At 42.6% G+C, this 12,387-nt stretch overlaps 1 protein-coding gene across 1 annotated transcript in view; it reads right to left on the bottom strand.

Moving 5' to 3' along the window:
• Positions 1-12,387, bottom strand: part of ITCH (itchy E3 ubiquitin protein ligase) — a gene marked incomplete at its 5' end in the record, with an annotated part of 589,083 nt that overhangs the window by 457,936 nt on the left and 118,760 nt on the right. The window contains 1 exon segment of the mRNA XM_053713073.1: positions 1,534-1,579. Within this exon segment, the coding sequence (XP_053569048.1) occupies positions 1,534-1,579 (46 nt within the window).

Below are 12,387 nucleotides of genomic sequence, written 5' to 3'. Positions count from 1 at the left end.
CCGCTAGAAGGGACCCTAGCACCTTTGTGAAAATACTGGGAGCGGTGGCCAACCTGAAAGAAGGGCCATGAACTGGTAATGCTTGTCCAGAAAGGCGAACCTTAGGAACTGATGGTGACTTTTGTGGATAGGAATATGCAGGTATGCATCCTTTAGGTCCACGGTAGTCATGTATTGACCGTCCTGGATCATTGGTAAAATTGTTTGAATTTTTTCCATTTTGAATGATGGAACTTCAAGGAACTTGTTTAGGATCTTTAAGTCCAGAATTGGCCTGAACGTTCCCTCATTTGGAGTAAAAAACTAACACCACATACTCTTTACCACCCCCGTGGAGATGCTACTTGTACAGAGCGGCAAAGAGAATGACTGGGGGGCAGAGCTAGAGGGGGGGGGGCTATATGGACAGCTTTGCTGTGTGCTCTCTTTGCCACTTCCTGTAGGGAATGAGAATATCCCACAAGTAAGGATGAAGCCGTGGACCGGACACACCAATGTAGGAGAAATACTCACATTTTCCTTCTGTCTTACAGTTTAATCGGTGTGAGGACCCCTCTGAAGTAAGAATCTGGAGCACCAGAATACCCTTGGGGTATAAGAATCTTTGCCTTCTCCAAATGGCCAAGAGTTGAATCCCAGGAGTAATAGAATTGTGGAGAAAGGTGTTAACACCTTACAAAAGAAAAGGTGTTAACTTTGAAATTTGCCCAAAATATTCTACTAATTTCAAATCCAAATTAAGTGCTATTGCATTGTCTTTTCTTTAAATAGTGTAATTGTCAAGTATTAAATTCTACTGTATTTAGTTGTCCTTCAATAAAGATATAATTTATGCACAAAACTAAACAACATAACAATATAAGGCACTGTGTGCTGCTACTTTAAGTGTGCAGAACAATATATTAGAGAAAAAAAAAAAAAAACTTGTTTTGCCTCCCATTCAGTATATAGGAAAAGAAACAGTTACACCACAGACATACAAAAGCTTGTTTCATAATTTGTTAAAAAACAAAAACAAAAAACTTTCCAATTTAATTCTATTATCAAATTTTCTTCATTCTTTTGTTATCCATTTCTGAAAAGACAGCATTGCGCTACTGACAGAAAGCTGAAAATATCTATTTAGCCAATCACAAATGTGTGCAGGCACCAATTAGCAGCAGCTCCCACTAGTGTATGATATATGCGTATTCATTTTTTAACAAGGGATACTAAGAGAAAAAAGCACATTTGAAAATAGAAGTGAATTGAAAAGTGTCTTAAAATGACACGCTCTATCTGAACCAGGCAAGTTTCATTTTGACTTTCCTATCCCTTTAATAAGCCATGTTTGGCCACTAATAAGGAAAAAAAAAGTGTAGTTAAGTAAATTATCCTGTAAGAGGAAAACACAACATTATATAAATTTAAAAAAAAAACAACAAACAAAACAACTCTTGAAACTTTACACATGATGTATATTAACCTAGGTCTAGGTAACATTGTTTCTTTAAGATATGTATAGTAAGAGGTGCAGCGGAATCTTGACCTTACCTTCTAGAATATATTCCGTTCTCTGCTCTGAAATTCTCAGATAAATCTACATTAAAAGAAAAGAAAAATCTAAATAGAAAAATATTTTATACAAGCACTGTTTTTATTTTTCATAAGAATATCCAATTTATTGCACATTTTATCTATTGATTTGCAGAGGATTTATACAGAAGCAAGCAACTTATAAAATAAGTTACTATTGTTTGTTTACATATTTTACTATAACATTATTTATACAGTCTATCCGTAATAAAACCTTTATTAAATTATTTGTCACTTTTTCTATTGCCCATAACACTTGAACTGGTCGTGCAAATCTCTTGAAATCAGGTATGCTTAGCAACTTCTCATGCAACATTGAAGTCATATGGTCTGGCAGCCATATTGCTGTTTGCGACTAATTTTGGCAAACATTTGAAAACTGCTTATGTTACAGATTTTAAACTTGCTGTGCTAACTGCTGCTGGACCTAGGCATATGATTGTTGAAGAAAAGTGCCTCAGTCACATAGTGTTGCCTCTATCTTGGATTATGCAAAAATCTTCAAAAATGATCTCTGAAACTGCAGAGTAGTGGAATGAAGTGCAATTTTGCATATGTGCTCCTGGAAAGGTCCTTTACCATGGTTGTTTAAAAAGTGATTTTTCCAAAATCAAAATGGCTGACACAAGCCATTAACCGTTTTATTGTCGTTCAATGTAGTACATTTGCAGTTTTTGCACTTTTAAACTATGTTACATATAGACATGACCCCAAAATGCAATATTGTAGTTAGATTGTGCGGCCACCATATTGAAATCAAACATTTAGAATTTTTCATGAAAAATTAGCAAATTGTGGAGGTCTATAGTGACCTTTAGTATGTGCAATATGAATGCCATTTATTACATAGTGTGGCAGCCATTTTGGTTTCTATGCAGTGTTTTAAAAAAACTACAAATAACGAAATTTATGCTTACCTGATAAATGTATTTATTTCTTGACACGGTGAGTCCACGGATCATCATCAATTACTGTTGGGAATATCACTCCTGGCTAGCAGGAGGCGGCAAAGAGAACCACAGAAAAGCTGATAAATATCACTTCCTACCCACAATCCCTTAGTCATTCGACCAAAGGAAAGGAGAGAAAGGAAGTAACACAAGGTGCAGAGGTGCCTGAGGCTTATATTAAAAAAAACTGTCTGAAAAATACAGGGCAGGCCGTGGACTCACCGTGTCAACAAATAAATAAATTTATCAGATAAGCATAAATTTCGTTTTCTTTCTAATGACACGGTGAATCCACGGATCATCATCAATTACTGTTAGGAATCAATACCCAAGATAGAGGACACAGATGATAAGGGAGGGACAAGATAGGTAACCTAAACAGAAGGCTCCACTTCTTGCAAAACCTTTCTCCCAAAAGGAACCTCAACTGAGGCAATAACAAATTCACAAAATTCAGAAAAAGTGAACAAGAAAGACCAAGTCACAACCTTGGAATCCGTTCCACAGAGGCCTCATTCTTGAAGGCCCAAGAAAAGAAAAACAGCCCTAGTGAAATGAGCTGTGAGTCTCACAAGAGGCTGCAGTCCGGCAGTCTCAAATGCCATACGAATAACACTTCTCAATCAGAAAGAGAGAAAAGTGGCAAAGCTTGCTGACCCTTACGGTCTCCAGAAAAACAAACAAACAATGCAGAAACCTGACAAAAGTCCTTCCTAGCCTGCAAATAAATTATAAAAGCCTGCACAACCTCCCAGTTGTGAACAGACAAAACCTTAAAAGAAAACCAAATCTGGAAAAAAGAACTAACTAATCTGCATTAAATATGAGATAAGGGGAAACACACCGCAAAGCTGAGTGTTTAAAAAACCCTCCAAACAGAAGAGAGGTAGTAATAAACAAATCACGTAATATCTTATGGAAAGCATTGGCTCCAACAGAGCCTGCTGCAAAACTATAAAAACAAGGAAAATGCTCCAAAGTGGAGCAACTGACGTAGCACCGGCCTGAATCTCATCGAGGACTGACAAAAGATTGCACAACTGACACATTTGTCAGACACTTGAGCAGCAAAATAGATCGGGCAGGAATATGACCCTCCAGAGTACTGAAAGACCAACTCTTCTCCTGACATTCCTGGAGAAAATAAAAATTCATGGGATCCAGACCCTACTCCAAAAGTAGCTCCTGGATTCACACAGAAAAATACATTTACATAATATCTTATGGGAATTCTTACAAGTAACAGATTCCCAAGCCTGAAACATGGTCTCAATTACCGTGTAAGAAAAAAGAAAAACAGAATTTATGTTTACCTGATAAATTACTTTCTCCAACGGTGTGTCCGGTCCACGGCGTCATCCTTACTTGTGGGATATTCTCTTCCCCAACAGGAAATGGCAAAGAGCCCAGCAAAGCTGGTCACATGATCCCTCCTAGGCTCCGCCTACCCCAGTCATTCGACCGACGTTAAGGAGGAATATTTGCATAGGAGAAACCATATGGTACCGTGGTGACTGTAGTTAAAGAAAATAAATTATCAGACCTGATTAAAAAAACCAGGGCGGGCCGTGGACCGGACACACCGTTGGAGAAAGTAATTTATCAGGTAAACATAAATTCTGTTTTCTCCAACATAGGTGTGTCCGGTCCACGGCGTCATCCTTACTTGTGGGAACCAATACCAAAGCTTTAGGACACGGATGAAGGGAGGGAACAAATCAGGTCACCTAAATGGAAGGCACCACGGTTTGCAAAACCTTTCTCCCAAAAATAGCCTCAGAAGAAGCAAAAGTATCAAACTTGTAAAATTTGGTAAAAGTGTGCAGTGAAGACCAAGTCGCTGCCCTACATATCTGATCAACAGAAGCCTCGTTCTTGAAGGCCCATGTGGAAGCCACAGCCCTAGTGGAATGAGCTGTGATTCTTTCGGGAGGCTGCCGTCCGGCAGTCTCGTAAGCCAATCTGATGATGCTTTTAATCCAAAAAGAGAGAGAGGTAGAAGTTGCTTTTTGACCTCTCCTTTTACCGGAATAAACAACAAACAAGGAAGATGTTTGTCTAAAATCCTTTGTAGCTTCTAAATAGAATTTTAGAGCGCGAACAACATCCAAATTGTGCAACAAACGTTCCTTCTTTGAAACTGGTTTCGGACACAGAGAAGGTACGATAATCTCCTGGTTAATGTTTTTGTTAGAAACAACTTTTGGAAGAAAACCAGGTTTAGTACGTAAAACCACCTTATCTGCATGGAACACCAGATAAGGAGGAGAACACTGCAGAGCAGATAATTCTGAAACTCTTCTAGCAGAAGAAATTGCAACTAAAAACAAAACTTTCCAAGATAATAACTTAATATCAACGGAATGTAAGGGTTCAAACGGAACCCCCTGAAGAACTGAAAGAACTAAATTGAGACTCCAAGGAGGAGTCAAAGGTTTGTAAACAGGCTTAATTCTAACCAGAGCCTGAACAAAGGCTTGAACATCTGGCACAGCTGCCAGCTTTTTGTGAAGTAACACAGACAAGGCAGAAATCTGTCCCTTCAGGGAACTTGCAGATAATCCTTTTTCCAATCCTTCTTGAAGGAAGGATAGAATCTTAGGAATCTTAACCTTGTCCCAAGGGAATCCTTTAGATTCACACCAACAGATATATTTTTTCCAAATTTTGTGGTAAATCTTTCTAGTTACAGGCTTTCTGGCCTGAACAAGAGTATCGATAACAGAATCTGAGAACCCTCGCTTCGATAAGATCAAGCGTTCAATCTCCAAGCAGTCAGCTGGAGTGAAACCAGGTTCGGATGTTCGAACGGACCCTGAACAAGAAGGTCTCGTCTCAAAGGTAGCTTCCAAGGTGGAGCCGATGACATATTCACCAGATCTGCATACCAAGTCCTGCGTGGCCACGCAGGAGCTATCAAGATCACCGACGCCCTCTCCTGATTGATCCTGGCTACCAGCCTGGGGATGAGAGGAAACGGCGGGAACACATAAGCTAGTTTGAAGGTCCAAGGTGCTACTAGTGCATCCACTAGAGCCGCCTTGGGATCCCTGGATCTGGACCCGTAGCAAGGAACTTTGAAGTTCTGACGAGAGGCCATCAGATCCATGTCTGGAATGCCCCACAGCTGAGTGACTTGGGCAAAGATTTCCGGATGGAGTTCCCACTCCCCCGGATGCAATGTCTGACGACTCAGAAAATCCGCTTCCCAATTTTCCACTCCTGGGATGTGGATAGCGGACAGGTGGCAGGAGTGAGACTCCGCCCATAGAATGATTTTGGTCACTTCTTCCATCGCTAGGGAACTCCTTGTTCCCCCCTGATGGTTGATGTACGCAACAGTTGTCATGTTGTCTGATTGAAACCGTATGAACTTGGCCCTCGCTAGCTGAGGCCAAGCCTTGAGAGCATTGAATATCGCTCTCAGTTCCAGAATATTTATCGGTAGAAGAGATTCTTCCCAAGACCAAAGACCCTGAGCTTTCAGGGATCCCCAGACCGCGCCCCAGCCCATCAGACTGGCGTCGGTCGTGACAATGACCCACTCTGGTCTGCGGAATGTCATCCCTTGTGACAGGTTGTCCAGGGACAGCCACCAACGGAGTGAGTCTCTGGTCCTCTGATTTACTTGTATCTTCGGAGACAAGTCTGTATAATCCCCATTCCACTGACTGAGCATGTACAGTTGTAATGGTCTTAGATGAATGCGCGCAAAAGGAACTATGTCCATTGCCGCTACCATCAACCCGATCACTTCCATGCACTGAGCTATGGAAGGAAGAGGAACGGAATGAAGTATCCGACAAGAGTCTAGAAGCTTTGTTTTTCTGGCCTCTGTCAGAAATATCCTCATTTCTAAGGAGTCTATTATTGTTCCCAAGAAGGGAACCCTTGTTGACGGAGATAGAGAACTCTTTTCCACGTTCACTTTCCATCCGTGAGATCTGAGAAAGGCCAGGACTATGTCCGTGTGAGCCTTTGCTTGAGGAAGGGACGACGCTTGAATCAGAATGTCGTCCAAATAAGGTACTACAGCAATGCCCCTTGGTCTTAGCACAGCTAGAAGGGACCCTAGTACCTTTGTGAAAATCCTTGGAGCAGTGGCTAATCCGAAAGGAAGCGCCACGAACTGGTAATGCTTGTCCAGGAATGCGAACCTTAGGAACCGATGATGTTCCTTGTGGATAGGAATATGTAGATACGCATCCTTTAAATCCACCGTGGTCATGAATTGACCTTCCTGGATGGAAGGAAGAATAGTTCGAATGGTTTCCATCTTGAACGATGGAACCCTGAGAAACTTGTTTAAGATCTTGAGATCTAAGATTGGTCTGAACGTTCCCTCTTTTTTGGGAACTATGAACAGATTGGAGTAGAACCCCATCCCTTGTTCTCTTAATGGAACAGGATGAATCACTCCCATTTTTAACAGGTCTTCTACACAATGTAAGAATGCCTGTCTTTTTATGTGGTCTGAAGACAACTGAGACCTGTGGAACCTCCCCCTTGGGGGAAGCCCCTTGAATTCCAGAAGATAACCTTGGGAGACTATTTCTAGCGCCCAAGGATCCAGAACATCTCTTGCCCAAGCCTGAGCGAAGAGAGAGAGTCTGCCCCCCACCAGATCCGGTCCCGGATCGGGGGCCAACATTTCATGCTGTCTTGGTAGCAGTGGCAGGTTTCTTGGCCTGCTTTCCCTTGTTCCAGCCTTGCATTGGTCTCCAAGCTGGCTTGGCTTGAGAAGTATTACCCTCTTGCTTAGAGGACGTAGCACTTTGGGCTGGTCCGTTTCTACGAAAGGGACGAAAATTAGGTTTATTTTTTGCCTTGAAAGGCCGATCCTGAGGAAGGGCGTGGCCCTTACCCCCAGTGATATCAGAGATAATCTCTTTCAAGTCAGGGCCAAACAGCGTTTTCCCCTTGAAAGGAATGTTAAGTAGCTTGTTCTTGGAAGACGCATCAGCCGACCAAGATTTCAACCAAAGCGCTCTGCGCGCCACAATAGCAAACCCAGAATTCTTAGCCGCTAACCTAGCCAATTGCAAAGTGGCGTCTAGGGTAAAAGAATTAGCCAATTTGAGAGCATTGATTCTGTCCATAATCTCCTCATAAGGAGGAGAATCACTATCGACCGCCTTTATCAGCTCATCGAACCAGAAACATGCGGCTGTAGCGACAGGGACAACGCATGAAATTGGTTGTAGAAGGTAACCCTGCTGAACAAACATCTTTTTAAGCAAACCTTCTAATTTTTTATCCATAGGATCTTTGAAAGCACAACTATCCTCTATGGGTATAGTGGTGCGTTTGTTTAAAGTGGAAACCGCTCCCTCGACCTTGGGGACTGTCTGCCATAAGTCCTTTCTGGGGTCGACCATAGGAAACAATTTTTTAAATATGGGGGGAGGGACGAAAGGAATACCGGGCCTTTCCCATTCTTTATTAACAATGTCCGCCACCCGCTTGGATATAGGATAAGCTTCTGGGAGCCCCGGCACCTCTAGGAACTTGTCCATTTTACATAGTTTCTCTGGGATGACCAACTTGTCACAATCATCCAGAGTGGATAATACCTCCTTAAGCAGAATGCGGAGATGTTCCAACTTAAATTTAAATGTAATCACATCAGGTTCAGCATGTTGAGAAATGTTCCCTGAATCAGTAATTTCTCCCTCAGACAAAACCTCCCTGGCCCCATCAGACTGGGTTAGGGGCCCTTCAGAAACATTATTATCAGCGTCGTCATGCTCTTCAGTATCTAAAACAGAGCAGTCGCGCTTACGCTGATAAGTGTTCATTTTGGCTAAAATGTTTTTGACAGAATTATTCATTACAGCCGTTAATTGTTGCATAGTAAGGAGTATTGGCGCGCTAGATGTACTAGGGGCCTCCTGAGTGGGCAAGACTCGTGTAGACGAAGCAGGGAATGATGCAGTACCATGCTTACTCCCCTCACTTGAGGAATCATCTTGGGCATCATTGTCATTGTCACATAAATCACATTTATTTAAATGAATAGGAATTCTGGCTTCCCCACATTCAGAACACAGTCTATCTGGTAGTTCAGACATGTTAAACAGGCATAAACTTGATAACAAAGTACAAAAAACGTTTTAAAATAAAACCGTTACTGTCACTTTAAATTTTAAACTGAACACACTTTATTACTGCAATTGCGAAAAAACATGAAGGAATTGTTCAAAATTCACCAAATTTTCACCACAGTGTCTTAAAGCCTTAAAAGTATTGCACACCAAATTTGGAAGCTTTAACCCTTAAAATAACGGAACCGGAGCCGTTTTGAACTTTAACCCCTTTACAGTCCCTGGTATCTGCTTTGCTGAGACCCAACCAAGCCCAAAGGGGAATACGATACCAAATGACGCCTTCAGAAAGTCTTTTCTAAGTATCAGAGCTCCTCTCACATGCGACTGCATGCCATGCCTCTCAAAAACAAGTGCGCAACACCGGCGCGAAAATGAGGCTCTGCCTATGCTTTGGGAAAGCCCCTAAAGAATAAGGTGTCTAAAACAGTGCCTGCCGATATTATTATATCAAAATACCCAAATAAAATGATTCCTCAAGGCTAAATATGTGTTAATAATGAATCGATTTAGCCCAGAAAAAGTCTACAGTCTTAATAAGCCCTTGTGAAGCCCTTATTTACGATCGTAATAAACATGGCTTACCGGATCCCATAGGGAAAATGACAGCTTCCAGCATTACATCGTCTTGTTAGAATGTGTCATACCTCAAGCAGCAAGAGACTGCTCACTGTTCCCCCAACTGAAGTTAATTGCTCTCAACAGTCCTGTGTGGAACAGCCATGGATTTTAGTGACGGTTGCTAAAATCATTTTCCTCATACAAACAGAAATCTTCATCTCTTTTCTGTTTCTGAGTAAATAGTACATACCAGCACTATTTCAAAATAACAAACTCTTGATTGAATAATAAAAACTACAGTTAAACACTAAAAAACTCTAAGCCATCTCCGTGGAGATGTTGCCTGTACAACGGCAAAGAGAATGACTGGGGTAGGCGGAGCCTAGGAGGGATCATGTGACCAGCTTTGCTGGGCTCTTTGCCATTTCCTGTTGGGGAAGAGAATATCCCACAAGTAAGGATGACGCCGTGGACCGGACACACCTATGTTGGAGAAAACACACTTAGATAAAAGTAAGTGTACAACCTCAAAACAGACCGCTTCAGGGAAGCGAGATTTGGGTGAAGGAGTAGAACCTGATTAAAAACAGAATTTATGTTTACCTGATAAATTACTTTCTCCAACGGTGTGTCCGGTCCACGGCGTCATCCTTACTTGTGGGATATTCTCTTCCCCAACAGGAAATGGCAAAGAGCCCAGCAAAGCTGGTCACATGATCCCTCCTAGGCTCCGCCTACCCCAGTCATTCGACCGACGTTAAGGAGGAATATTTGCATAGGAGAAACCATATGGTACCGTGGTGACTGTAGTTAAAGAAAATAAATTATCAGACCTGATTAAAAAAACCAGGGCGGGCCGTGGACCGGACACACCGTTGGAGAAAGTAATTTATCAGGTAAACATAAATTCTGTTTTCTCCAACATAGGTGTGTCCGGTCCACGGCGTCATCCTTACTTGTGGGAACCAATACCAAAGCTTTAGGACACGGATGAAGGGAGGGAGCAAATCAGGTCACCTAAATGGAAGGCACCACGGCTTGCAAAACCTTTCTCCCAAAAATAGCCTCAGAAGAAGCAAAAGTATCAAACTTGTAAAATCCGGTAAAAGTGTGCAGTGAAGACCAAGTCGCTGCCCTACATATCTGATCAACAGAAGCCTCGTTCTTGAAGGCCCATGTGGAAGCCACAGCCCTAGTGGAATGAGCTGTGATTCTTTCGGGAGGCTGCCGTCCGGCAGTCTCGTAAGCCAATCTGATGATGCTTTTAATCCAAAAAGAGAGAGAGGTAGAAGTTGCTTTTTGACCTCTCCTTTTACCAGAATAAACAACAAACAAGGAAGATGTTTGTCTAAAATCCTTTGTAGCATCTAAATAGAATTTTAGAGCGCGAACAACATCCAAATTGTGCAACAAACGTTCCTTCTTTGAAACTGGTTTCGGACACAGAGACGGTACGATAATCTCCTGGTTAATGTTTTTGTTAGAAACAACTTTTGGAAGAAAACCAGGTTTAGTACGTAAAACCACCTTATCTGCATGGAACACCAGATAAGGAGGAGAACACTGCAGAGCAGATAATTCTGAAACTCTTCTAGCAGAAGAAATTGCAACTAAAAACAAAACTTTCCAAGATAATAACTTAATATCAACGGAATGCAAGGGTTCAAACGGAACCCCCTGAAGAACTGAAAGAACTAAATTGAGACTCCAAGGAGGAGTCAAAGGTTTGTAAACAGGCTTAATTCTAACCAGAGCCTGAACAAAGGCTTGAACATCTGGCACAGCAGCCAGTTTTTTGTGAAGTAACACCGACAAGGCAGAAATCTGTCCCTTCAGGGAACTTGCAGATAATCCTTTTTCCAATCCTTCTTGAAGGAAGGATAGAATCCTAGGAATCTTAACCTTGTCCCAAGAGAATCCTTTAGATTCACACCAACAGATATATTTTTTCCAAATTTTGTGGTAAATCTTTCTAGTTACAGGCTTTCTGGCCTGAACAAGAGTATCAATAACAGAATCTGAGAACCCTCGCTTCGATAAAATCAAGCGTTCAATCTCCAAGCAGTCAGCTGGAGTGAAACCAGATTCGGATGTTCGAACGGACCCTGAACAAGAAGGTCTCGTCTCAAAGGTAGCTTCCAAGGTGGAGCCGATGACATATTCACCAGATCTGCATACCAAGTCCTGCGTGGCCACGCAGGAGCTATCAAGATCACCGACGCCCTCTCCTGATTGATCCTGGCTACCAGCCAGGGGATGAGAGGAAACGGCGGGAACACAAAAGCTAGTTTGAAGGTCCAAGGTGCTACTAGTGCATCCACTAGAGCCGCCTTGGGATCCCTGGATCTGGACCCGTAGCAAGGAACTTTGAAGTTCTGACGAGAGGCCATCAGATCCATGTCTGGAATGCCCCACAGCTGAGTGACTTGGGCAAAGATTTCCGGATGGAGTTCCCACTCCCCCGGATGCAATGTCTGACGACTCAGAAAATCCGCTTCCCAATTTTCCACTCCTGGGATGTGGATAGCAGACAGGTGGCAGGAGTGAGACTCCGCCCATAGAATGATTTTGGTCACTTCTTCCATCGCTAGGGAACTCCTTGTTCCCCCCTGATGGTTGATGTACGCAACAGTTGTCATGTTGTCTGATTGAAACCGTATGAACTTGGCCCTCGCTAGCTGAGGCCAAGCCTTGAGAGCATTGAATATCGCTCTCAGTTCCAGAATATTTATCGGTAGAAGAGATTCTTCCCGAGACCAAAGACCCTGAGCTTTCAGGGATCCCCAGACCGCGCCCCAGCCCATCAGACTGGCGTCGGTCGTGACAATGACCCACTCTGGTCTGCGGAATGTCATCCCTTGTGACAGGTTGTCCAGGGACAGCCACCAACGGAGTGAGTCTCTGGTCCTCTGATTTACTTGTATCTTCGGAGACAAGTCTGTATAGTCCCCATTCCACTGACTGAGCATGCACAGTTGTAATGGTCTTAGATGAATGCGCGCAAAAGGAACTATGTCCATTGCCGCTACCATCAACCCGATCACTTCCATGCACTGAGCTATGGAAGGAAGAGGAACGGAATGAAGTATCCGACAAGAGTCTAGAAGCTTTGTTTTTCTGGCCTCTGTCAGAAAAATCCTCATTTCTAAGGAGTCTATTATTGTTCCCAAGAAGGGAACCCTTGTTGACGGAGATAG

Source organism: Bombina bombina, chromosome 1 (assembly GCF_027579735.1).
Source record: "Bombina bombina isolate aBomBom1 chromosome 1, aBomBom1.pri, whole genome shotgun sequence".
NCBI lineage: Eukaryota > Metazoa > Chordata > Amphibia > Anura > Bombinatoridae > Bombina > Bombina bombina.
The sequence above is the reverse complement of the archived record's forward strand: the minus strand, read 5'-3'. Positions and strand labels throughout refer to the sequence as shown.